The following is a 26,916-nucleotide window of genomic DNA, read 5'->3' as shown; positions in this document are numbered from 1 at the left end:
AGCTCTGGGAAAGATACCGAGAGGACAAGTATCTTCCCACTGAAGCCCCAATCCAATGCAATCTAGCAAGGTGATGTCCAAAGGAAAACCCACCATTTGGAAACTCAACAAAACACATTTTAGCCAATGGTTTTGAATCAAGCAACTTGGTTATTGATTGGAGATTTGAATCGTTTGATGTCATTACGTGGAAAAAAGGCATCCCAATCTCAAGTCTTTGAAAAGTTATCAGCAGCTAATCTGCTTTTCCAATTCTGTCATCCAAATAGAAAACTACTAGTATTTTCCCAATGACATTATTAAGTCATTAACAGTCTACAGGCTGGCTAACAACATGCTCACGGCTAAATCCTACCCCGAGGACCACACTAGTATACTCTTTTCAAATTAATCCTACCTACCAAAACTCAGACAGTAATATGACAAAACCACTAAAAAATCCAAGGTTAATTAAAATACAAAGCCAAGCCAACATCGTAACACAAACTTGTCAAACTCTCTGTGGTTGGAGCTTGGGTGACAAGTGAAGGCATAGTGGCGGCCCTACGGGGGTCCCGCTTGCAGGGCTGAGATCCTTCTGTGTACTTGCTTGCTCAGGTGGACCTGCCCGTTACCCTAACTCCATGTGCTTATCGTGAGATGCGTCTCACCAAGCCTCCATCCAAGGCTCGAGCCAGGATCTCTCACCGCCATCCACGTGTCTTGTATCCCTCCCACAAACTGGTACACCGAAGAGATTTACTTGACAAAATCCCTCAATCCCTCAAATAGCTGCACACCTCCGACACACATCACCATTTACAATGTGATGAATAGAGTGCCTAGAAAACAGCAACAGTCCTTAATCAGGAAACCGAAAGACGTCCCCCCTCCAGGGGGAGGAAGGTAATTCATCCTCCACGTTTAATTGGTTTCTAAGCTGCTTTACAAATGGGTCTCTGCTAAATCATCAGGTGGTGATCCTGAGCTCGCCTGTCAGATTTGGTCATTGTGCCACTGAGTTGGCACACACTTTACATTTAGCCACCAGGGGTGACACATCAGGCAGTAGGCAGGATGCTCTGCTGCTTCCGTGCTGTGTGCCATGTAGATATGATGACGCACTGAAACTAGAGCTACGAGTCTTTCATTCGTGAGGCAATGTGCTAGTTTCCCCGGGAAACTGCCCCTAGCATCCTAATGTCTACTTTCCAGAGGTTGAATTTCAAGAAGAATCTACTCCTAAATCCATGATGGTCTAGGATTGTGGTCTAGGTTGAACTTGCAAGGCAAGCCAGCGGGCTTCATCATATAGTCATAGTCAGGCACTCTACCTGATAAGCCGTGGAAAACACACAGAGACCTTGAGTCACTGCAGAGCCATCAGCTTCATTTGGATAGGTGACACCCACCTTGGGTGTCCGGAGTCGTTCATAGGATCATTTTCCTCACTTAAGAGGCTCAGAAAAGATTCTCTCGGGTTTCATTGGTCTGTGTGTGTGTCTGCGTGTGTGAGGGTTGACGCTGAGACTGCCAACGTCCAGCTCAACCGTGCCGGGAGCATGAAAAGTGCTGGTTCAGCTGCTGGGACGCTCCCAGCTGTCAGCTTTTCACAACGTGGCCTCAGCCATTGGAGGACAACTTCCACAGCCCTTATGATACAACAAAGGGCCTTCAACTCAGAGATGACCAGAGCGGAGCTCAAGTCTGGCTCTTTTGCAACTGGGGATACAGCTAACCTTGACAATGAGAGTGCGGAGTGATCCCTTGCCGTTCTTATCACAGACTTGCGTGACTTGCTTTCAAAATCATACAAGTTTGCATCTTTCATGTGTGTGTATATCTATTATTTATCTGGTCATAACTCAGTGAAGAGAATCCAATAACTCAGCAGATGAAGGGCTATGTGGAATTAGATACCGGCAGGTAATTACAAGGAACTAACGTAGGGATGGTTTTTACTACGTGTGGGGAATTCTTCTAGTGAGCTGGAACACCAAAGATGATATTTACATTGTGATGTTTAGGGGCATAAAATGAACGCAGAGGATCATAAAGGGGTGGGGATAGTCGCAACTGATGCAGAAATATCTCCAAATCAAGGGAACTGTTCCCAATGTTCAGGGAAATGATTCAAGCTAATATAGACTTGAATAAAACCAGTGATTGTATTTCCGTCAAAAGCTAATGAGCACCCCCCCCCCCAAAAAAAAAAAACAAGAAAGAAAAGAAAAAGGAAAAGAAAGGTAGAAGAAAACAGGAAGAAGTGAAAAAGAAACCCGGTAAAATAGAAAATGGGGATAATACTTGGGGAAGTCCAGATTTTAAAGCCACTAGGAAGCAAACTGTATATGATTACTTCTAGGTAGTGACAACTTGACTTTCGTTTCCAGAGATCTGAGCAAAGCACAATAAAAAAAAAAAAAAAGTCCTGCCAGTTGTAGACCCCGCCAACCAACTGCAAAAGAGGCAGAGGTGTGCATTCCCTGGACGGTTTCCAGACCCCTCCCGTCTCTCATCTCTAAAACTGGAGTGTAGCGTTTTGGCTACTAGGGCGTGCACTGACTGAACGGCCCTCCAAAGGAGAGCTTTACACAAAGAGAATGCTGGGTGAGGATTTACGCTTCAAATCATGGAGTTCAAAAATATTTATGCCAGCTGATGCCTTAACGTCGTCGACATCTATCTTGCCACTCCTTCTCATCCTTGAAGTTTTTCAAATAGGGAATCAGGAAAGGGATACTAACTAAAAAGTCCTCTGGCTGCATTTCAGAGTGGCATTGCCGTGCTCATTAATTTTCTTAAATTTGACTTTCTGATGTTGCTACAACATCTAACCAGTGGGTTTCGACAATGAAAATTCTCATCTGAAAACTGAGTCTGTGGGAACCACAAAAGTTTAACAAAGGATTCTGAAGTATGTTCTTGTCCGGACAGAAGAGTGCAGTTTGGGGAATGGCTATTGCTGAAAATTCGAATCTTTGCAGGTCCTCTGTGCCTGCGTTCATATATAGACACACACACACACACACACACATATATATATATGTCTATATATGACATTCCGTTTCACTTCTCAGGAACCTGTTCTCACAATTGCTTTCCATTCTTTGTTGTGGGTAGTGTGGACTTAAAACAATACTGTAGGGACTGTGTCATTCCATCAAGCACAAAAGGATGGTGGGATCTGTGAAATGCATATAAAATACTGAAAAATGACTAAGTGATAAAAGATACACTGCTCAAGGTGTAGTGTCCACTTACAATGACTTCTGTTTTTCACAGATATCAAAAGAAGCATAAAAACAAACATAATCAAAGAGAATTTTCCCAAATGAGTGGAGTTCCACCAGTGCTGGAGACGGGGGCGCACCCCACTACAACAAGTGGGCGTCGATGCGCAGCCAGCACAGTCCCTGGCGAACGTAGCGGACGAGATTGGTCATGCTGCTGTGCTGGGTCAGGGGCCCCATCAACGTGTCCAGATCGCCAAAGAATTCTGAAAATCAGAGCAGACCTCGGTCAGGCCTTTGAACGACAGCAGGACCACAACCACGCGGGTGTTGGACAAGTTATCCGTTGTTCGTTCATTCATTCTTTCGACACAAGTGTCCAGAGTACCTACTAGGTGACCCAAACTCCATATGGATGTCAAGCTCTACTATTTCAATCTTTTGTTAGCGCCCCAAGCTCTACAGCATAAATCAAGTCTGTGTCACTGTGGTTAAGAAAACACAAATTCATTCAAATCTGTTCATTCATAGTAAGTTTTTTCAAATCACCATATATTTTCTCAGACGACAGATTCTCAAAGTACATTACAATCCTGTGGAGGTCTGTGAGACACACACACACACACACACACACACACACACACACATATCACAGTATGCATATAGTACCTATAAAATATATTTGTCTAAATATTTATATGTGTTTATAGAAACATATATTTATGTATTGAAAATATACACATAACATTACGTATCTAAAATAAAATGTATCTAAATATATTTTATATAAAATATGGAATTTATATTTTTGTTTTTGTTTTTGTTTTGCGGTACGCGGGCCTCTCGCTGTTGTGGTCTCTCCTGTGGCGGAGCACAGGCTCCGGACGCGCAGGCTCAGCGGCCGTGGCTCACGGGCCCAGCCGCTCCGCGGCATGTGGGATCTTCCCGGACCGGGGCACGAACCCGTGTCCCCTGCATCGGCAGGCGGACTCTCAACCACTGCGCCACCAGGGAAGCCCTGGAATTTATATTTTTATATATTATAAATTTATAGTTAGAAAGGGGTCTTTATACACAAAATGGTAGGGAGCCGTGGTCTATATGATACCAAGCTGTTTTTCATTCTATGCGTTATGGAATTGAAAATATTCTCTTTTCCTTTTGTCTAAATGAACTGAGTATCGATGTTTCCTGCCTTGACGTAGATACAGCTGGTGAGCCTAGACAGCCATTAGCGCCATCGGCCTCTAAGGCCAGATAAATGTCTAGGAGGCATCTAGTTTGGTAAGTCTTACTCCTCTAGGGAAGGAAAATGACCTGTAAGGATCTGTCGCATAGCACTTCCCCCTGCCCCCCGGCACACGGATGGTAAGACTGCCTGGCCGATTCCCCTCCAGCTGACTCGGGGAAGGAATGGCACTGAGGCCTTACTACTAAGCAGTGGGACCAGAGCCTTAGACTGTCTGCTTTGGGGCGGGGTGGGAGGTCTGTGGGAAAAACTCTATGATGCCTAGAAAGCAGCTAGGCTTCCCCTTGGCACGTCTGTCTGGCACCGCGATGATCTCGGTGAGAAGGAAACTCTTGGGCGTCCTGTTCCCTCAGCCACGAGGAAATCACTCGTGCTGGCTCGGTGTGGGGGAGGAGGCTGGAGACTACCTTCAAGTGGTTGGGATGCTCTCCTGCCTTCTTGGAAAGCAATTTCCATGCATGGGTTATGTGTGCTTGATTGCCCAGCAGATGGTATTTCACTAAACAATGCATTGATTCTTCACGTTATGTAGAACATATGGGCTCCTTCTCCGCGTATCAGCTTCATTTGATTATGTGATACTTTTTAACCTGTACTATGCAATAAAAGTAATTTCTGCTGATAAGGGAGTAAATTACTTTGGGCATTGAAAATACTCTCTTCCGTAATACAATATTAAGGGAGATGTTAAAGGACCCAGTTGTTGTCGAGTGAACGTGAGTGGGATGTCCCCTGGATATTGTGTACAAAGTCTGCGGTGGCATTCTATTTTTTTTTTTTTTTTTTTTTTTGCGGTACGCGGGCCTCTCACTGTTGTGGCCTCTCCCGTTGAGGAGCACAGGCTCCGGACGCGCAGGCTCAGCGGCCACGGCTCACGGGCCCAGCCGCTCCGCGGCATGTGGGATCCTCCCGGACCGGGGCACGAACCCGTGTCCCCTGCATCGGCAGGCGGACTCTCAACCACTGCGCCACCAGGGAAGCCTCTGCGGTGGCACTCTTCATTGGGTACCCAGGTCACCATTTTAATAAGTGTTTCGAGTCAGCAGCTGGGAAGGTAAGGAACCGGGCTTCTAGAATAAAGGCCAGAGGGCAGAATCAGCCCTATTGGCCCATTTGAGCACCAGAATGTTCTGCAATGAGCCATCTGCGGCTGTACAGGTGGGCAGACATGGGGCAGGGGTGGAGACCTTCCACTGGGACAGCCAACCTCCGCCACCTCCATTGCATGATTGGGTGGAAAAAGGTGCAGGTACGTGGTGGTCTCCAGTGGGAGGCAGAGTACCAATCAAAAGGGAAGTGCCTCAGTTTCCCCATGTCTATGTAGACAAGACAGATGTGGGAAGAAACCCCCACTTCAAGCAGTTCAGAAATGACAAAGTGTGTGAAACTCAGGGCCGTAAACAGAAGATTCCAAACTAGGTCCTCTCCCCGGCCCCTGGTACAGCCCTAGGACCACACCAGCGGGGTGCAGCATCTTTCTGCTGGTAGACTGACACGGTCATTTTGATTCAATATTAGTCAGGGAATTGAACAACTCCTTGACACACTGTGCTAAGGCCAAGATGAGCACCATCTGAGTCCAACATCAGCCCAGCCGCTACATTGCTCCTGGAAAGTTCTGTGGTTAATTTAGGAGGAATTACTTTAACAGATTTTGAAAATAGATGCAATTATGAAGGAAATCCATAAATATTGAACAGCTCTCCAGTTACCAATACAAAATAAGACAGAGAAGAGTGGAGGCCGACAAGCTAGGCAAGACTTAAGATGCTTTATGCCTTCCTGAGCAATTCTAGAACCCTTGGATTGGCCTGGTTGTCTGGGTTAGTTGTCTTTGGATTTCCAGAAGCCTAGGGAAGTGGACGAGTTAAGAACTGCCCATTACTCAGATAACTGAGGACAGGAGCTCACTGAAGGTCTCCAAGGACCCGTTGTTAATCTCGCCCTCTAGATGGGCAGTGCATCCTATAGGATAAAAGTTCACACTCTGAAACCAGACATTTCTCGATTCAATTTCTGCTTCCAATACGATGAGCTGTGATATCATGGGTGAATTTCTGCATCTCACTGAGCCTCGGTTTCAACAGCTAGGAAATGGGGCTAAATGACACAACAAATGATAAAACAAATAGTACAGCACCTGGCGTATAGAAATGACCGCATGAACACACAGAACCAACACATGCAAAGAGCCCTAGGAGTCAGTGCAAGTTTAGAGCTGGGTCAAGGGGTCGGAGTCCCAAATTATGCAGTATGCTTTGATAGCCACAGGCTCTTTCAATTATATAGATATGTCATCATATGGAGTAAGGAAAGAGAAAGAAATCTTTGTAGGATTTCTACCTCGCACTTGATATTTTATGCTAGGTGATTTACACATCTTATTGTATTCCACCCATGTCTACCATCCTTCTGGGTAGTTTCATCATCATCCTATTATATCCATTCTAGAGATGGAAGCTAGGGAGCAGCTCACAGATTTCAGTAACTTGCCTGAGGTCACCCAGCCAGTGCCCGACAGGATTCAAGCTTAAGTGATTAGGCTTCAAAATCTGCACCCTTCCTAGTTCCGTGGGACAGTTTCCCCACCCGCTTAGTGATGCCGCAATAGAGATGCAGCCAGGAGGAGGGGCCGGTAACCCACGGGAACGTCCCTCTGCATCTAGGTAGCCTGCAGCCCCAGCCTGATTCCAAGAAAGTCCTGTCACTGTCTGGGACCCAAGCCCACTCCATGCAACTTATACCATACCCTGTCCCAGCAGGGGCCACCAGCCTGCGAGATGCTAATTCTTGCCTGTACCTAGCCAGATGTCTCTACTGCTCTAAACCACAGGTCACCTCTTCGCAGTCTGATTCAGAAAGACCCACATCTGTCCTCACTTAGACTAGAGTGGGTCTGTCGCTGACTGCTGGGCCAGAATCACCGAAGTCAACTGAACGGCCAGGGCAAAAGTATGGTTTCTTTGAACTTCCCATCTTCATTAGGATAGGCGGCTTTGGGGCGAACGTGTGTGACAGCTAGGGTCACAGATGGCAGCATGAGTGGCTGAGGACCACTGACTCACCCTCTGGTGAAGCAGGGCTCTCCTCACATTTGTTCTGTAGCCAACCTCATGTGTTCCCATGAACAGGGCTCTGATCTTTCATCCCAGGTGTCAGTGGGTGAAAAACACTAGCTGAGCCTTGGCCTTGGCTTCTGACTGCAAAGTCGCATTGTCATGTACTCACTGGAGCTGACGATTAAAACGAAGGTAAAAGGCCTTGGTTCAACCTCACCTCTCCAAAAAAATAAAAAAGCCAAGGGCCTTAATCCCAATTAATTTGCAAATCATTCTTTTCTCCTTTGCTCTGTTTCTCTGCATTGATCCTTACCATTGAGTGAAAATGCGAAACAGACATTTGCCAACACATCATAGGTCAAGTTACTTTAAACTTTAAAGGAGAACTCAATCCTAGGCCTTTTTCACTCTCTCAGCAAAAACTGGTCACCACGTCAGCCCTGAGCTAACCCCCTCTTCCCTCACGTAGCCCTGGAAATCAGACAGAAAGAGAAGGCCACCATGGAAAACTCAAGCCATTGAAAGCAAGTTGACTCCACCATGGCCCGTGAGCAATGGGTCGAGCAGAGCAGCATACCTTTATTCTCTCTTGTCAGTTTGTCGGCCATGTCCCAGTGTTCGTAGCCCCGTAACACGTTGCTAGTGATGTTGACGTGGCTGGCGGCCATGTGGTGAATGCGCTGGGGGATGGTGACCGGGCCGTTGTTACAGTTCCCCATTGCGTTGATGGGAGACACGTTGTTGAGAGACACTGGGGATGGAGTGTTTCTGGGGGATGGGAAGAGACAGGCTTTGTTAGGTTGCTTGGGAAGAGTGACAGCGGCGTCCTAGGCCTCTCCCATCACCCTGGGACCTCATGAGGCCGTGATTTGCCACAGTGAGTTTTAGCATGGTGAACACATATGAAGCTTGCGCTTGCGTCCCACCAACTCCTCTCAGAGGACATCCTGTAGCTTTTGCCAGCACAGCAGCTTTCTCCAGAGGCCCCAGCGTAGAGAGAACTTATTATCACCCTGTTCCTGCCTCATTAGACCAACCCACACGGGGCCACAGGGCCAGGCTGTAGAACGAGCCATCCTTATCCTTTTCTAACTTTAAACCCTGAGGTCTGACTGCCTTTGGGAACCACTAATGACTCCATGCACATCGCTACCTTGTTTTAAAATACCACACAGAGAGCTGGGTGAATCTTCCTCTGGCATTAATTCTACCCACACATGTAGCTCTTACTTTGAATACGTCCAACAAGTCTTCTAGATGTTCCAGAGAAAGTATCAGCTCAGAGCTACGATGATTTCTCTACCTGCTGCCAGAACGGATATTGGCACTTAGAAAAGACGTGATGCGCAATACTGGTCTCTTATCAAAGTGCTTTGTGGAAACCATGGTGACAGTTTGCTCCAAATACAGTTGCCACCATAAGCAAAGTGCAATCCTGAAAAGCCTGCACACTGGGTTATAAAGAGAAGTTTGGGGAGTTCCTACGTTGGGCAGTACCAATGTTCGGAGGTAGATTTTTGTTTAATCCTTTAATGCCAGCAACAAGAAGTCGCCGGCTGGCTGCACGTCGCATGGAGGGTCAGGGACAGTCCCAAAGGCTGGGTGGCTGCCTGTGCCCACGAGCCAGACCTATACACACCCCCCAGCGCCCCTGTCCTCGTTCAGCCAGCCTTCGAATGACTGCCCATCGTGAGGCGCCCTTCTCACACTCCCTCCCCTGTGCCAGCCACCTGTTGGCAACTACCTTTGCAGGGTGGCTGTATTTCTCAGAGCCAATCTCTGCTCCTAGAACAGATGCGCACCCTGGCAGGCTGCATACACAGAGGATTTGGGGGAACGGCAGTCACCACGTACCAAAACGCCAAAGCGGGGCTGACTCGGTCTGGGAGCAACTCAACTGATGCACTCGCGTGAGACTCACGCAGGCGGTGCCTACAGCCACGGGAGGGCATTGGTCCATTTCCGCAAACAGAGTATGTCTTCTGGTATGTTCTGGCATGAGGGGGAAAGTGGATCCTCTGTGCAAGTGCTCTGCGCTTGTGTGATGGAAGAGGGTGGAGGGTGTGAAGGTTTTCCTGCTCTGTTTATAATTTCTGAGATGTTTGATACTTCTTGATGGAAAGATCTACTTTCAAGGCGGGGTGTGGTCAGGGGAGTGGTTAAACTCAGGGACCTGGGCACAGAAGTGTTAGCAAAAGAGCAGTGAATGCTAGATTTTTTGTCATGGCAGGTTGCAAATGCTATTTTCTAGTCTTTTCCCACCCAGTGGTGGTCATTAACCCGTAAATGTCAATTTACGGCCAGAAGGGAAAACGTCCTCATTTGTAATCTCTAGAGAAGACTGCAAAGGTGTCAGTGTCACAAATGTTGAGAGGGGGACCGTGGGGTGCTGGGAAAGTTCTGGAATCCCAGGGACCGGGACTCTAGCCTGGCCCTGCCTTACGTACAATTGCCGTGTGCTCCTGAGACCCCTCCCCTCGCTGGACCTTCCCTGGCCTGCAAGAACAGGCTGGATTCAGTGATTTCCAACCATGTCCAGAAGTCATAAGGGGAAACACATCACCTCCGTTTATCTCCTACATCCTGAAAAGGCCTTTTCAGTTTACAACGTTGCAGAGCTATTGAGGGGCTTTCTTTCCCTTCCACTCGGCACCTTCTTTTAAATAATCAGCGGTGGAGGCAAGGAGAGCGAGGGCATGCGTTCGGTTTTGGTCACGACGGACCTGACACGAGGGTCTGTGAGCTGACCTTGCGCGGAGCACGGCTGCATACCCTGCACACAGCATCAGATGCGTGAAATCCACGAATCAAAACCTGCCTAGGACACTGCCTCTGGCTGAAAGAGGGCTGTTGCCGCGCTCATCTTGGTGTGCCTCCAACTCCAGCTTGGCTCTCCCCACAGCTTGGGCTTCGTCGTTCGGTTCTCCCTCTGTGGATCTGCTTCAGATCTGGTGCTTTTCTTCACACGTCCGTGGCACGTGGCCACGAGTGTGTACGTCCCAGCGTAGGCTTCCGACCACTCACAGCATAAGCACCCTGGGCGTCCACCGTGCTCCCTTGCCTCCCAACCACACTCAGCCCCTGCTGTTCCTGGTAATCACGAGTCACGTCCCCGTTGGAGGTGGTGGCGAGCCCTGCGCGTGGAATGCACTTCCCCCAGGGATCTGCATGGCTCGCCCTCCCATCATCCTTCCCTAATGTCCCTATTCAGGATCTTCCTCCCCCAGGCCAAGCAGCCCTTTCTATCCCCGCTCCTTGTTTCGCCTTCCTCTATGACATTTATTATCTAGCGTATGCACTCTTTTTGTACTGTCTTTCTCTTCCAAAAGAATGTGACCTTGAGGAGGTCCTTGTCTCTAGATCCTTGTCTATTTCATCCAGCGTCATTCCCAGCATCTAGAACAGTGCCTGGTGCACATACCATGTACTTAATACCAGTTAGATAAATGAATGGATTACCTTCCAGCCATCCCTCTGTTATTATGTAGTATCCACTACACATGAGGCGCTCTGGGGAGGGAAGACGAACAACGTGCAGCAGCACATGGAGAGGGTACACGTTTGTAAAGTGCCTGGCAGAGTGTCTCATACACAGCAGGCATATGCAATAAATGTCTGGTGAATGAAAGAATGAACAGCCCCTTATCGAAACGAGCAAATAGTCTAATGGGGAGGGAACTCCATTAAATTCTGACAATCTAGGCTAAGTGCCAAAAGTGAAGCGTACACCAAGAGCTGTGGGAGCTCTAGGGGCGAGACCACTGATGTTTTCCAACTCAAAAAGGTAACAATGACAACAAAACGCGGCAGTGGCAGGAGCCACTATTTGTTAAAGTTGCCGTGCACCAAGCCCGGTGCTCTGGGCTTCACCGATATTATCTCTAAGCCTTGTGACAACTCTGTGGGCGAGTTGCTGCCACCACTGTTTCACAGATGGCAAAAGGGCTCAGAGAAATTCAGCTCCTTTTTGAGGGTCACGTAGCAAATCGGTTGAAGGGCCAGGATTTGAAAGCAGGTCTGTTTTCCTCCAAAGTCCACTCTCCTTCCATTCCATCAAGTTACCTCAAAGTCCTACACTCCCTCTGCTAAAGGATTCACCTGACTTGGGTATTCATCTTGACCCTCACCTTGAGTCCATACTGGCTTGTTTCTACCACTGTCCCCAAGCTCACGCCACGTTCACGCAGGCACAGCCCTCCCTAATCTTGGGGAGAAGTTTTGCTTGATGGGAATGTTCCCTCCAGTGACCACCAAACTCCTCACATCTTTTTATTGGCCAATGTCCCAAACATGTGGAGATATCTCTTCTCTTCCAAGCCTTTCAATATGGTACCCACGGCCACCTGTCTACCGAAAAGAGTTCTTCTCAAGGCCTCAGATGGCCTCGTTCTTTCCTCCTTCCATAGCCTCCCCAGCCTTCTTTCTTTTTATTCTCTCTGGGTGACATCTGAGACTGCTGCCCCGCCCTTTTAGACTCTCCATAACATGGTTTCCATGGCTCTCTGTGGAGGTCAAAAAAGCTGGTGCACCACCTGTTTCTGTATGGCCTGTGAGCTATGAATGGTGTGAAAAGATGGACATTTGCAGTCCATTGGATGAGCGAGAGAATTCAATCAACTGAACCCCAGTGACGCAACATGTTATTTTTTCAAAATTCCATTCCTCTCCGGAACAGACTTGTATTATAAAACTTGTACTTAACTGCTGTTATATTCTGAATTTCATCAGTGAGATGTCTGTGGAAACTTGTTTTCTCTTATGTTCTCTTTACATATGACACCCTCGGTTTTGCCTCTGGGCCGGCAAAGCCCCAAATATGTACTATCTGGCCCTTTGCAGAAAAGGTTTGCCGACCCCTGCTCTATATCAAGCGGATTTTTCTTCTCCTTCTTCCAACTGCTTCTTCACGGTCAGGGTCAAGGCATCGTGAAAGGTCTGGTGCGGGGCCAGCTGTCATCATTCGCTGGGGGAAGCAGGCTACAGTGTTGCTGGGAGACAAAGAAGCCCTCCCTGACCACCCATGGCGGCCCGCGCTCTCTTTTTCTTGGGTGTCTGCAGAACTTTGTTCATACCTGTCACCCCCCTCCACTGGACTGCGTGCTTCCCGAGTGCAGGGAGCCCTTGGAATTCCGCTGCGTCCCAGGTCTCTTGTAGGGAAGTGTACCCAAAGTGTTTGCTGAATGAATGGGCTGTAACCTCTGGGCGACCGTTTTGAGTTGCGTCATTCAAAAGCTCTCTGGACTACCAAAGGGAGTGTGCTTTCTTCAGACAGGAGCTGCTTTAAAAATCATTTCGGGACGCTTTTCATGTGACTTCACAAGCTTACAATGTGTTTGAGTTCTTTCGTAGCAGAATTAAAAAAAATTTTTTTCCCAATGATCCTTTAATGGCTGCTTACCTGAATTTGCCCTTGCTTTACTCCGTGCTCAGAGAAAATAGCTTTCTCTGGGCCTTTCAATAGTTATTTTTATTTTCTGAGCTTCCAGAGAGAAGCGTTCTTTCACTTTTGTCCGTCAGTATAAGAGGGAGACCTAATTCAACAGTTTGAACGGTACTTCCTTTCAGTACAGTAATTGAGTTAACACGTAGTTTTTAATGGATCTGCTCCCTCACTCTGAATGTTTTTATGATCTTAGAGTTCACAATCCCACTGCTTCGGGACTGTGCTTTAAACTATAAAGTGGCAAAGGAGACTATTTCACTGTTCAAGAAAGTGTTTTGATCAGAGACATAAGAATTTTGAAATGAAGAAAAATGGGGACCCCCCCCCAGCTCTTTGTGAAGGTACACATCCACTGGTGGGAAGTGGGCTTGGGGTGGTGAGGGAGGTACTGGAATCACAGGAGAAACGGGTGCTCAAGCCAGTTAAGTGTGGGCATGTAGGCAGTTCAGGGCTGAGACAGAACTAGGATTCCAAGTCGCCCTCTGAAAAGGAACCTGTCTTCAGATGAGCCTCCGATGTCACTGGGTCCGGCCCTTTCATTGTAGAGAGAGGAAGGGGCTCTCTTAGTTTACCCTGGGAGCTAAGGGCAGCTCCTGGCCCACGTCAGCTGGCTTCCCAGCTCCTGCCCTACTGCTGGAGGGCTGAGCTGCCCCGAGCAGATAGGGCTCTAAGGACGGCCGCCGAGTGGGTGAGTTCACCGAGCCTCAGACCGGCAGTAGCGTAGCTGCTGTTACATTTCAGGTCAGGGTATTTTAGTATTAATATAAAAATCATCATGAAGGTTCAGATAATTGGCTGACCAAGTGCCTTCACATTTTCAGCGCTATTATGCCTCTGGTTTTATTAAAGCACTTACCATATATCAATGAATATTTCATTGGTCTTTCATTACTGAGTGACTCATTGAAAAATCACTGCAGTGGAGGTAACTTTACCCTGCCTCCCCGAAATGGCACGGTGCTTGCCATCTCATTAACTGATACTTTTATGGCCGTCATTTGGCTTAAAGATCAAATAGTGAAAGAAATTTGGAATCACATCATCTTAAACTTTTCTGTCCTGCTATTAGCTGAAACCTGACTAGAATTCTGCGTGCACCAAAATTACTGTAGATTCAGAACTGACCTTTCCACCTGGGGTTGTCAATACCCAATATTTGGGGTCTATTCGATTGCTGATTTTCATGAAAAAATAATTTTCAGAAGATACTTACTTTCCATTGCCTACCCATGGAGATGGTATCTGAGCGACTTTTGAAGCATTTTGCTAAAAGAGAGAAAGAGAGAGGGAAATGAGGACATCTATCTTGTGTTTTATTAATTCAGAAACAGATGGAAGTGTGATTTCGAGTACATTAATATTGATTGCAGCATTTCGGGATGCCTCCTGTTTCCTTACCAGAGCTGGAATGTATGTGCACGTCAGCACACCACGATGCGCACTCGATGAAAATAGCTGGTTGGGATAATTAGTGGGCTCCAATCAGGACCATGAAAGTCACTTGATGAAAGATCTTATATACTAAAAGGCCCAGTGAAATCAGACTCAGTTCTCCAAGAAGTGGTTTAATTATCCTCATCTGAAATTTATTCTGCAGAACAAGCTCTTCAGAGTACAGACAAGCTTTTCACCTTTAGCTCCAGTTACAAACTTTTTCCCTGGGATGCAAGGTAGGAGGTCATTTCTGAAATCCCAGGAACTCGCCAGGACCAAGCAGCATTCGTGTGCGTGTGTGTGTGTGTGTGTGTGAACCACCTTGATCTGCTGTCATCACATGCATATCCTCATGGCTGATGGTTTTGCAGGGCTGCATTACAGTGGATCACTAAACAATCTTTCCCTCTGACGGGCTGGTTTAAAGAATGGGCCTCCTCGAAAAGGGAACCCCCCTGCACTGTTGGTGGGAATGTAAATTGGTGCAGGCACTATGGAAGACAGTACGGAGGTTCCTCAAAAAACTAAAAATAGAGCTACCATATGATCCAGCAATCCCACTCCTGGGCATATATTCAGAGAAAACCATACTTTGAAAAGATACCTGCAACCCAATGCTCATCACAACACTATTTACAATATCAAAGATATGGAAGCAACCTGTGTCCATAAACAGATGAGTAGATAAAGAAGATGTGGTGCATATATACAATGGAATATTATTCAGCCATAAAAAAGAATGAAACAATGCCATTTGCAGCAACGTGGATGGACCTAGAGATGATCATACTGAGTGTGAAGTAAGTCAGAAAGAGAAAGACAAATACCATATGATATCACTTATATGTGGAATCTAAAATATGACACAATTGAACATATCTATGAAACAGAAACGGACTCACAGACATAGAGGGCAGACTTGTGGTTGCCAAGGGGGGGGGTGTGGGGGAGGGGTGGGTTGGGAGTTCGGGGTCAGCAGATGCAAACTAGTATGTATAGAATGGATAGACAACAAGGTCCTACTGTAGAGCGCAGGGAACTCTATTCAATATGCTGGGATAAACCACAATGGAAAAGAATATGAAGAAGAATGTATACAACTGAATCGCTTTGTCGTACAGCGGGAATTAACACAACATTGTAAATCAACTAGACTTCAACCAAATACATTTTTTAAAAAAGAATGGGTCTCCTCTGTTGTAGTGGCGGTACACTTGCGGAGCACAGGAAAACCTGACACTCGGCACCGCCCCATGTGGACAACTCGTTATAATGGCCTCACAGGTGAGAGCCTCCAGTTTTGAACCTAAGAGAAGCTCAGCGCACCGCCAGAGGAGTGAGTTACTTAACGTCTGTTTGGTATCTTGCAGTGCCCTGAAAGCTACACAGGACAGGCCGCAGAGGACAGATGCTGGGGCTGGGGCTCAAAGCGCGACCACAGCGTCAGCACTGCCTGGGAACTTGTTAGAAATATGCCCATTCTTAGGGCACCCCAGACCTACAGCATCAAGACGCCTTTCCAGAGCCCGGGCTGACACTGTAGACATACGGTCGTGGGCAGCTGTTGCATGTGACCGTGTTCACCTCCACAAGCACTGGCTTTATTACGGCCACACCACATGGTAGCTGGGGAACCTGCTCCTTTTCCCGAGTTGCTGTCCGCACACAGCTGTGCACCCTCTCCCACCGGGTTCTGATGTCTGAGGTAAGGTCAGGATTTGATTCATTTCAAACAACAGCCTTGGTGCAACCGAGCCAAGTTGTCTGATGAACTTGGCAAAAAAAATCAATAAAATTGTCCTTTTCCTTTCAGGACCTGCCCAACAGGAGCCTTGAGCCCCCTCAACTCTAAAACGTGACCAGCGTTATGGGGGTAGAAGCCACAGAAGCTCCGAGGACCCTCAAGCCAGTGATACCCGGCACAGCGGCCACGCCTAGCTCCAGGCTTGCAGCTTTCATTCGGGCTCATTCCCACATTTCGGCATTGCATCTCGTGGTTGAAATATCTTGTTTTGCTTGCAGATTAAAAGCTTCAGGGCTTCCCTGGTGGCGCAGTGGTTGAGAGTCCGCCTGCTGATGCAGGGGACATGGGTTCGTGCCCCGGTCCGGGAAGATCCCACATGCCGCGGAGCGGCTGGGCCCGTGAGCCATGGCCGCTGAGCCCGCGCGTCCGGAGCCTGTGCTCCGCAACGGGAGAGGCCACAACCGTGAGAGGCCCGCGTACCGCAAAAAAAAAAAAAAAGAAAAAAAAAAAAGAAAAAAACAAAACTTCCGCTCCCTAGACGATGCATTTGTTTATTTATTGTTTGTTATTTTGGCAGCCAAAGCAATCAGCTATCTTCAAGTGCAACCACTGTCCTCCAAGACTCCCCATGGTCAAAGGGGGTGTGGCTGTCCCCGCAGAGCCCAGGGCGGCTGCGGCGACTTCGCTCACTGCCGAGAAATTCCTAGGCTGGCATCTCATGTAACACGAGACCGGCCATAGCCATGGCCACAGCTGCAGCCGCGTCCTCTGGTGGGTCCACCGTGCAGGGTGGGCGGAAGGCATCACCCGCCCCCCCCCCCCACCCCCCGACTGCAGCTGGGAAGCTGCCCGGGGCCATTTGTTCAGTCCAGAGAATCATCAGGGGATTGAACTATTGTACCTTCTCTCTCTGGAATCAAATCAAACCTAAGCTCTCTGCTGAGCCCCAAAGGAGAGGTGGGAGGAGCCAGGATGAGCAAGGTTAAGCCTTTGGCAGCAGCAACCTTGACATTTAATAACATGCCTGCCATGTCTCATTAGTGATTTAATCACCCGGGGCCTATAAATTATACCAAATAAGGATTACCTTAAAATATTCCATCAGTGATCTGGAGTACTTCATGGCGTGGTCCTTCTTCAGTTTGAACATCCGCAGGTAGAGAAGTGATAAGCATCGGTAGCTGTGGTGTTGAGGAAAGGACCGTGTTAATGCCACTGTGTAATCAAACCTATAAAACTAAAAACTGATTCCTATTTTGCAGTTACTCTCCTACGGTTATTGAGGAATATAAGTGAAAAAAGAAAAAAAATTTAAAAAGAGGGAGTAAGCATAGCACAGGGAACTATACTCAACATCCTGTGATAAAGCATAATGGAAACGAATATGAAAAAGAATATATATAGATGTATAACTGAGTCACTGTGCTGCACAGCGGAAATTAACACAACATCGTAAAGCAACTACACTTCAATAAAAGTTTAAAAAAAGAAAAAAAGAGTTCACAAAAGATGGAAGAAGGAGGCCGAATGTCAAAGTCGGGGAGCTATTTTAAGAAGCTACACTGATGACTTTGAGGATGGACGAAGGGGCCCTGAGCCAGGGAGTGCAGGCGGCCTCTAAAAGCTGGAAAAGGCCAGGAAGTTGATTCTCCCCTAGAGCCTCTGGAAGGAATGCAGCCTCGCTGACACTCTGATTATAGGCTCGTGAAACACAAGTCAGACTTCTGACCTTCAGAACTGTAAGATAATAAATTTGTGTCGTTTTTTAAAAAAAAAAGAAGGGTAAGCATTAAAATCCCATCTTGATAAGGGTATACATTCAGAGAGTAAATTTTTAGTCAGCGACTGAAAAAATCCACCAGTTAGCCTTCCAGAGTTTAATGGAAAACAAGAATAATGATCTGGGGGTAAGCAGCTTAAGTTGCCTTTTCAAATCCTTCTGCAACATTTCAGCTGTTTCCTGGTGGCCTCCAGGAGGCTTACCATAGTACGGCCAGCTTTTTCTCCCCGTCCGAAGCCAGGGGGCTTGCAAAGTTCTTCAACCTCATTGCATACCTTTGAAGAGAAAGGACAAGCTCAAGGGGAATGCATCTGACCCTTCAGAAAGTCCCAAAGTCATTGGTGTTCTCATCACCTAAATGCGCCAGCCCCACATGTGCTCTGGGTGTTAGGACCGAGAAGGGCACGTGGGCAAAAGTGTGCTTTCCCGAAAACATATACAAAACGACGACCACAGGAGTGTCACGATGGCACTGCTGTGATGGATGGAAGCTAGCTGGAGAAGCCAGCTACAACCGGAGCCCACGTTCCAGAACAGTGCTGTGGACCTACTGTGGGTCTGGCGTGTGTACAAATGCTGGCAAAATACTGTTTCTAAGAACATTCTAGTTAAACAATATTATTGGCTTTCAATGAGACGTGGACACAAATGTCAGTTTCAGTTGAGTTTTTGACAGATGAGGTAAATAATAACACAGCTATATGTCTGACCTGAGTGTAGGGAGGCCTCCATCACACAGTTACAATAGCTGTGTGTTTCTAATGGCTCAGGTGTGGAACATATTCCTCTAGGAAGTGTTTTTTTTTTTTGTTTTTTAAGGGAGGTACATTTCACAGCAGGTAAAGGTCTGAGCGCCCCTAATTTATGGTGCTTGTATATTTTGTCTTTCCACTCTCTTTAATCGTTACTGTTCCACACCGGGGAGATCAAAGGTTGAGTAGTTCCCATTTTTTTTCCTTCGAGCTGAGCAGATTCCATTCTGGGCATTTAGACTCTTGAAAATCAATTCATTGCATAAAATCATTGTCTGAGCTTTAATGCAATTTCACAGGCACTCGTGGTGGAATAAGTAACAGAGTTCAGTGCTGCAGAGGGAAGTTGAAGATGTGCACGCAGCCCCGACTAGCTCTCGATCATGAGAAGGCGACGGTGAGCCCGCACTTTCAGCAGCCTCCCCGGAACACCGGCGCCCCCTATCGCTCTGCTCTCCCCAGTTACTGCCCCCGTTCTGTCCAGTGAACATTTTCCAGCAAAAGGACCCGCGCACTTGACGTGGGTCCCTCCTGTTGTTGCCATATTAAGCAAAAAGGCTTCTTATGATGTCATAAATCTGTCTTTGACGGCTGGATCACTGAAATGTCAAGTCATTGTGATGCCCCTCTTGTCTTCACAAGTATATGTCTATTGCAGATTCCCAAGGCTCAGAGCAACCATAATTACTTGAATGAAAAAAATGGGGTGCTGTCTCTGCAGCCAGCATACCGTCAGGGAGAGAGTAATACAGATCTCTTCAACATAAAATTACGCTACTAAAAACCATGTTCCTATTACGGTTACCCTCTAATTGCAGCCACTGTTGAAGTGGCTTGATAGTGGAGTTCCAGTGGCTTACATGGGCCAGAAGACTTAGTTGCTTCAGCCCATTTTATTCCCAATTGAAATTTCTCTCCAAAAAAAAAAAAAAAAAAATTACACACACACATATACTAGAAAATGTAAAGTTCTACATATATAGAGGACATACAAAGTAGTGCAGGTAGAACTGGTTAAATCTGGGAGAAAAAAGACCTGATGACTTCTGAGTAAGGCAGGTGGACTGTAGCAATGTCCCTGTCCTGGCTGTGATCTTGGACTAGAGCTACGCTAGATGGGGGGAAACGGGGGGTGGGGGAGAGGTACACAGGAACTTTCTGTATCATTTCTTATAACTGCATGTGAATATCCAATTATCTCAAAATAAAGTTTCAAAATACTGACTTAAAAGTGAATGGCTATAAATTCTCCATTGACTTTCACCAGGTCCCACTGAAAATATACTCCTATGGGGAGTAAACTATCACATCATGTAGAAAAACAACTGTGCTTAGACAAAAAGAAAACAGAATTGTAAATAATAAAGGAAAAAGAAGTGTCTTCTAATGGAAATAAATATCACTCAGCGATTCACATGGCATTTCTACCAAAAATGAAATTTGATGTTTCGCTTTTCTATTTAGACAGCATGTGTTTTCCTAAAAGAAAACAAGAAAAAATAGAGAGAGGGTGAAAACACCCATAATTTCACCCCCAATTACAGATGTGACCTTATTTCCCTTCCAGGTTGGTCCACGTGCAGAAACGTGCCTTTCGTGGTTAGAAATGCAATGTGTCTCTAATTCTGTGGCTTTTGCTTTTACTTTAACATCATACTATAAACATTTTCGTGCAGCTACACAGTCTCCATCATTGTTGCACTTCAATGGCTGCAAATCATTCTGTTGAGGGTACTGCGATGTAATTAATTACCCTTCTCCTGTTGATGATTTGTTTTGCTTCTAATTGGGTGCTATAATATAGGCCAAACCGAACACTGTACAGAGAACTCGTTCTCCTCTTACAAGTCTTTTCTTCAGTATAGAAAATTCACATTTCTGGAAGTTGAATTACTGGCTCAAAAGATACGAATGCTCACTTGTATAGGTTTTCCTACACAATGCCAAATTGCCCTCAATTTACAACGATCAATTTCCATTCCCATCAGCAGCATGGAGGAGGCCCGGTTCACCATTATTTTGCGTATGTGCTAACACTAGGTATTAACATTTTTACATTTTCCTGTCAATTGAAAAAGTGCCTTGTTTTAATTTGCATTTGGGGATGAAGAGAAGGCATGGCTTTTCTGCAGGTTTGTTCGTTAAAGTTTCCCCTCCATTTTGAATCCTTATCGTTTCTGCCAGGATTTTCATCTTGTGCATCTTTGAAAACTGCAGGCAGCCTCCTATAGACACTGAGAAATCAATTTCCCCTTGAAAGCTACAAATGGCGGCGGTGGCTTTCACAGGGCATAAAGTAAGTCTGAGGGATACTTTCTATACTTCTCAGAGCAGCGAAAAGCCAAAGATGGCTGCCTGGCCTGTCAAGGGAAGGCTGGAACTTTCCTCACAATCTCCCTACTTTGGCGGCTTTAACTAAATCTTCTGATTGTACGGAACCGTAGTTTTTTTTTCTTCTTCTTCTTTATAATGGCTCCCATTCTTCTGATCTTTTCAAATGCTTTCCTGGGAAAATATGCATGCTAAATCTGTCCGATGTCTGTCTGAAGGTTTAGGTACAAGGGTCTTCAGGTTTGTAACAGTTTATTGCAGATGCAAGAACAGAATAAAAAGCAGGCCTGGCATTATCGATGAATGAAGCCAGAGGTGGCTGGGATACAAGGACCTATCAGGTGAAGAACTGCTCACTCAATCAAAAGCCATGATGTAGTCCATCCTGCAGATGAGGGTGCTTAGCCACTATTCAGAGGTAGAGGAAATTCTTGTACAAATACCTGCAGATTACTGGAAAGCACTAGAATGGCTATCATTTCTTCTCTTTCCCCTTCTTACAAGAATTTTTTGATTACCCACAAACTCCACTGCACCAAGAACAACAGGCCAGAAAATTTCATTCAAAATGCAAATGAAACCAATAATCTGTGCCGTTAATACACCCTCCCCTATTATCAACCTCTTCTCTCCCCTCCCCCTGCTACCACCTTGACTGCCCCTCAAATTCCAGATGCATGGAACGTCTACTCCACAGCTGCGGCCTCCAGAGCTGCCTTTGTGTTGGAACAGTGCCCCTTCATTTGTAATAACTGAGGCAGAAATTTTTAGAAAACATGGTTTATAACAGAAATCCCAATAGCACCGCTTTTTGTGAATTATAGAACTGCGCTTTGAAAAGACGAGTGTCCACGCCAAACAGTGAAATGCTGATACTTTACTCGCATCCACTACCTTTCCATTTTAATTTTATGAATATTGCAAATTGTAACGCTCACGTTATAACCTCCGAAGGGAATAACTGATACAAGCAGTGTCCATCAGTTATAAATTTTCCATGACATGAATAAAATGGCCAGAACGAATTATGATGACTGCTAAGAAGGAGATGCCTTGGATGAGTCATTATTATGTGGAAGGGATAGTCTTCAAACATAGCAAGCAGCTTCTAATTATGACTGGAAAGAGCGAAGGAAAAAGGCAGCAGAAAGGCACGAACCTGAGAAGCTCCACGGTCTCAGAGTACATGGTGTACGGAGACTTGGCTTCCAGAGGGTCGCGCTCCATCGCGTTGCCACATTCGGTGAAGGACAGGGCTGCATCGGCATAATTCACGGCTTTGCCAAATTTCTCAAACTGAAACAGGAAGAAGACTTGTCAACATGACGGTCCCTCTTCTCTCCTTCATCTAAAGCAGTGGTGTTCAACCCGGGGCAACGTTACACCCCTCCCCCAGGGAACATTTGGCAATGTCTGGAGACCTTTTCGGTTGTCACCACTAGGGATGAGGGGCGTCTAGTGGACAGAGGCCGGAGATGCTGCAACAGCCCTCAATGCACAGGACAGCGCCCACAGTGGAGAACTGCCCAGGCCAACAGTGCCAAGGGTGACCTATGGAGGGGAGCAATTAGGAATTTGTCTAGACAAGGATGTAACTGATTTCAGGTTCTATTGCCATGACATGGAGGCTGGTTGAGAAGAGAAAACTGCAGCCAAGGTATCATGTCTTTGTGGTATTCCTGTTGTTGGTATCTTTTTGGTGGGCCAGGATCCAAATCACTGCCTCGACGAGTTTCTCTTGACTACACTTACCAGACTGGTCAACATAATGTCCTCTAGACAGAGCTTGCAATGAAACCCTGCCTTTTACAAGCCTCCTGGACAACTAACCCGTTTAGTCTTTGCTTGGAACTCTAGATGAGCACATCATCCCCATCCCCAGGAGAAGAGTAACAAATGGATGCTATCGCCATGAAAAATGGGAAGTTGCAGTGTGACTGTTGACTATAATCACATCACTTTCACTGTAAATGATGGTCTGACATAGTGTGTCAAAAAGCCCCCAGGGCTTCCCTGGTGGCGCAGTGGTTGAGAGTCCGCCTGCCGACGCGGGGGACGCGGGTTCTGTGCCCCGGTCCGGGAGGATCCCACGTGCCGCGGAGCGGCTGCGCCCGTGAGCCACGGCCGCTGAGCCTGCGCGTCCGGAGCCCGTGCTCCGCAACGGGAGAGGCCACAGCAGGGAGAGGCCCGCGTACCGCAAAAAAAAAAAAAAAAAAAAAAAAAGACAGTACAAGCCATTGAGCTTCTGAAGTTGGAGCAAGTGGAAGAAGAGTGGGAAAACCAAGAACGGCAACGTGGGACCAAGGCCTCGGGGAAGCCCAGTGCTAAGGGATTAACCGGCTCCAATCGCTCTGTGTCACAGCAGCAATGAAGAGGTTTGACTCGTTTGTAAAGTGCCTTCTTCGTTTTCCTTCAAAGCCTAATACCTGGATGGGAGGACAGCGACGGGAGAAAGGAAACCTACCAGGGCATCAGCTTTGTGTTTCAGCTTCTTCGCCTCTTGCATGTAATAATCAGCGTTGTGAACCCTAAACAAACAAAACGAGCACGTTCAGAAAGCAATGTTTCATCTTTTCATTAAAAGACCGAATAGTCACAATTTGGGGGGGCTATAAATCCATTCCTATACAATGCCCTGAACAGGGCCGATGAATGCCTGTCGTGCATATAATAACCGAGCTTGAAATAGTCCAGTGAATGAAATCGGAAGTGCATAATGGCCCATTAGGATAAATACCCGCACCCTCCAACCCCAACCCTTCCAGCTGCCCAAACAGACCCCAGAGAACCTGGCTATAATTCTCTCTGCTGGCACACAGTTCTATCTGAGGACATGGGTAAGCAAGGAGGACCAAGCAGGCTGGGATTCAGCACCTGCCTCTGGAAACAGTAACAGAGCTCCACGATGAAAATGGGCCAGCGACGTTTCTCGATGGGGATAGAGGTGTGTGTGAGGAGGGGAGAAATCTACTTTCAAGGCTATAGGAGCTGCACTGCTGCCTCCGAGGCCTTATTTTCGGGTGACACATGCACGGTGCTCAAAAAGCCATACTGCCCCCACCCCCGTTCACCACTCCAGAGAATCTGGGGACAACATACGAGTCATCAAAAGTGAGCTTGGGTCTCCGGACATTGGTAGTGCTGCTGGAAAGAACGGGCAGGGCGGCCCAGGATGTCATCTCCAGGTGATTGCTGTCCATGAGGCCAGTAGTGATGGTGGAGGTGATGGTGGAAATGGTAGTGGTAGTGGTGGTGGTAGTGGCAGTGGCCGTGGCAGTGGCCGTGACAGTGGCGGTGACAGTGGCAGTAGCAGTGACAGTGGCAGTGGCAATAGCAGTGTTGGTGACAGTGACGGTGGCAGAGGCTGCCTTTTTTGGAGTGTCTCCCTCCTGGGAAAAAGGAGGACAAAGAATTTCCATTAGGTCCAGATTTTTAGAGCATCTTTTCATAAATGCTTTGCATGTCAAACACACTAGGAAACAAGACGAGAGAGAAGAAAACGATGCACACAGCTGGAGGATACACAGGTGACTCCGCTATATGTCATGAACTCCGGGAATCACCAGCTTTTGTTCTATGATGACACCAAACACCAAGCTAGTCACGTGCTGTGTGACTACATAGCCCCATCATCCCAGTGACACAGTCATTGGCGAAGGTCTAAATCCAGTTGGGGATGTGGGGGGGGGAGGGGACGAATGGGAAAGGGAGGGAAGGATAGCGAGAGGGAGAGAGAGGAGAGAGAGAGATTATCACCCTGACGTGTATATTTTTGATAAGGGAACCGGCCGCGGCTGGGGCTGCCTTTCCGTTCACGCGAGGCCTCGAGTGCTTTCCTGCTAGCGACGCCACAGGAGCGCCTCTTCATTTCCAGGCCTTGGGGGAGTGAAAACTCATCTGTACCAGGTCAAAAATCAAAGGAGTCAGAGACTTCTGAGTTCCACCCTGAACTGTCACTGCCGTAGAAAGAATGGGATCCAGGTGAATGAAGTAGGTGGGAAGATCTGTAACGATGTGACGCTCCGTGTCACGAGACCACCTGCCGTGTTCACACCGCTGACTCTGCCCCCATGCCCCCCTCTGGCAACTGCGGGACGATCCTGGCTGTTCCACCTCTGACCGCACTTGCCGTGGTGCCACGTGCTCCTTCTCCTCGTCTGAGCTGGGATCCCTCCAAGGCTGGCATCCCCCAACGTTCATTCCTCAGCGCTTCTCTCTTGACCTCGACAGGATTTGCCAGTCTTGTGTGCACTGGCACAGGTCTGACAATAAGCAGGTATAACCCCCCGAGGGAAACCTCCACCTGTAACCCTCTCTCTGATGCTACTGCAGTGATCGCTTCTGGAGAGTTCCACCAAGATGGCTCATCAGCACCTCAACTTGCTCTGAAACCAAACTGACATCCAAACCAGTCCCCTTGCTCTGTGAATGGCAGGACGGTCCCCCCTGTCACCAAGGCTGGTAAGGGCATGGTGGTCATCCCGGGGCCAGGGGCATCAGAAGCCGTGTCCTCCCCGCCTTGCCTTCCATCTGAGCTTCTCTGCTTGAACCAGTTGTAGATACTGAAGTTCTGGAAATGATTTCATTTCAAAACGGGATCATGCTCCTGAAACTCTTTTTGAAAACCACTGCTCTACTCCGTCCCTTATTTCGCCTTCTCCATCACCCCCGTCCAATCCACTACAAAGTCCTGTTCACTCCATCCCCCCAGTGTCTCACAACCTGTCCCTTCCTCCTCTGAAGCCTCAAAGTGCAGGCTCTCGTGGCTTCAGCCAGAGTCGATCACACAGCCTCCTGGCCGAACGCCCGACCTCTGAGCTAGCTTTTCCAATCACCCTCCATCTGCTGCCTGCCAGCCGGAGCTCCCTGCATTTCACTGCCTTGCGGCTGAGTGCAAACCCCAGGCTGAGCTCCTCTGCTGGTGTGTAAGGCCCTTCCTGACCTGGCTTCACCCTTCCCGACTCCCTCCGATGAACCTGCCACCAAACTGAACTCATCAGGCTTTCTCCACCTTCCTGCTTTGGGTCCTTCGCAGTCTTAGGGTTGAAAAAGCCTCCTCTTCGTTACTTTTTTCACCTTGCGATAATGTACTGTATTTTTTCAGCGCTTAAACTGAGGGAAAATACACAAGACACCCAAATTTACCACCTCAACCATTTTTAAACGCCCAGTGCGCTCGTGTTAAGCACATTTATATCATCGTGCAACCGACCTCCAGGGCTCTTCGATCTTGCAAAGCTGAAACTCTGTGCCCATTAGACCATAACTCTCCATCCCCTTACTACCCCCAGCCCCTGGCCATCACCCTTCTAGTTTCTGTCTTTGCAAATCTGACTCCTCGAGGTACCACGTGTAAGTGGAATCATACACTCTTTGTCTGTTTGGGCCTGGCCGATCTCATTTAGCACAATGTCCTCAAGGTTCACCCAAGTTGTAGCACATGGCAGAATTTCCTTCCTTTTGAAGACTGGATAATATTCCACTGTGTGTAGAGACCACACTCCTGTTTAATCGTTTCCCCTCATTACTAAACCCTACTTAACACTCTCAACTCAACCCAGCTCAACAGATGCCTTCCCAGGAAAACTGCCTCATGTATATGGCCAGAAGTGCTTTAAACCTTTTTGGTCCCTTTAGAGATGGGAAGGGTGTGTCTCAAGCCCTCCCCTAAGACACCAATCAGCAGCTATTTCGTATCCGAGTTTATCGAGCACATGTCTCATTGCTCACCTTAGACTGGGAGCCCCTTAGGCGCTGGGGCCGTCTCTGATTTATTACATTCCCACCCCAGCCCCGTCCCGCTACCCCACCGCCCAGTGCACTCAGCGATTTGCTGAACACAGGCCTGCCTGCCTTAATCAAAAGGGTCACTTTAGAGCGAAAAGTCAAATGTGAACATTTCTTATATCCAT

At 47.4% G+C, this 26,916-nt stretch overlaps 1 protein-coding gene across 5 annotated transcripts in view; it reads right to left on the bottom strand.

Annotated features, from left to right (window-relative positions):
• Positions 1–3,356: 3,356 nt before the first annotated feature.
• The window catches only part of AFF2 (ALF transcription elongation factor 2), a gene marked incomplete at its 3' end in the record, with an annotated part of 487,225 nt that continues 463,665 nt past the window's right edge, over positions 3,357–26,916 (bottom strand). For all 5 annotated transcript variants that reach the window (XM_082865217.1, XM_082865220.1, XM_082865216.1 and 2 more), the window contains 8 exons: positions 24,104–24,393; positions 23,469–23,532; positions 22,164–22,300; positions 18,125–18,196; positions 17,229–17,322; positions 14,177–14,229; positions 8,098–8,288; positions 3,357–3,478 (listed from right to left, as the gene is read on the bottom strand). In XM_082865217.1, coding sequence (XP_082721343.1) covers positions 3,357–3,478; positions 8,098–8,288; positions 14,177–14,229; positions 17,229–17,322; positions 18,125–18,196; positions 22,164–22,300; positions 23,469–23,532; positions 24,104–24,393 — 1,023 coding nt within the window. The remainder of the gene's footprint in view (positions 3,479–8,097; positions 8,289–14,176; positions 14,230–17,228; positions 17,323–18,124; positions 18,197–22,163; positions 22,301–23,468; positions 23,533–24,103; positions 24,394–26,916) is intronic.

The sequence above is a fragment of the Leucopleurus acutus genome, assembly GCF_964270905.1.
Source record: "Leucopleurus acutus genome assembly, chromosome: X".
In the NCBI taxonomy this organism is placed as follows: Eukaryota; Metazoa; Chordata; class Mammalia; order Artiodactyla; family Delphinidae; genus Leucopleurus; species Leucopleurus acutus.
The sequence above is the reverse complement of the archived record's forward strand: the minus strand, read 5'-3'. Positions and strand labels throughout refer to the sequence as shown.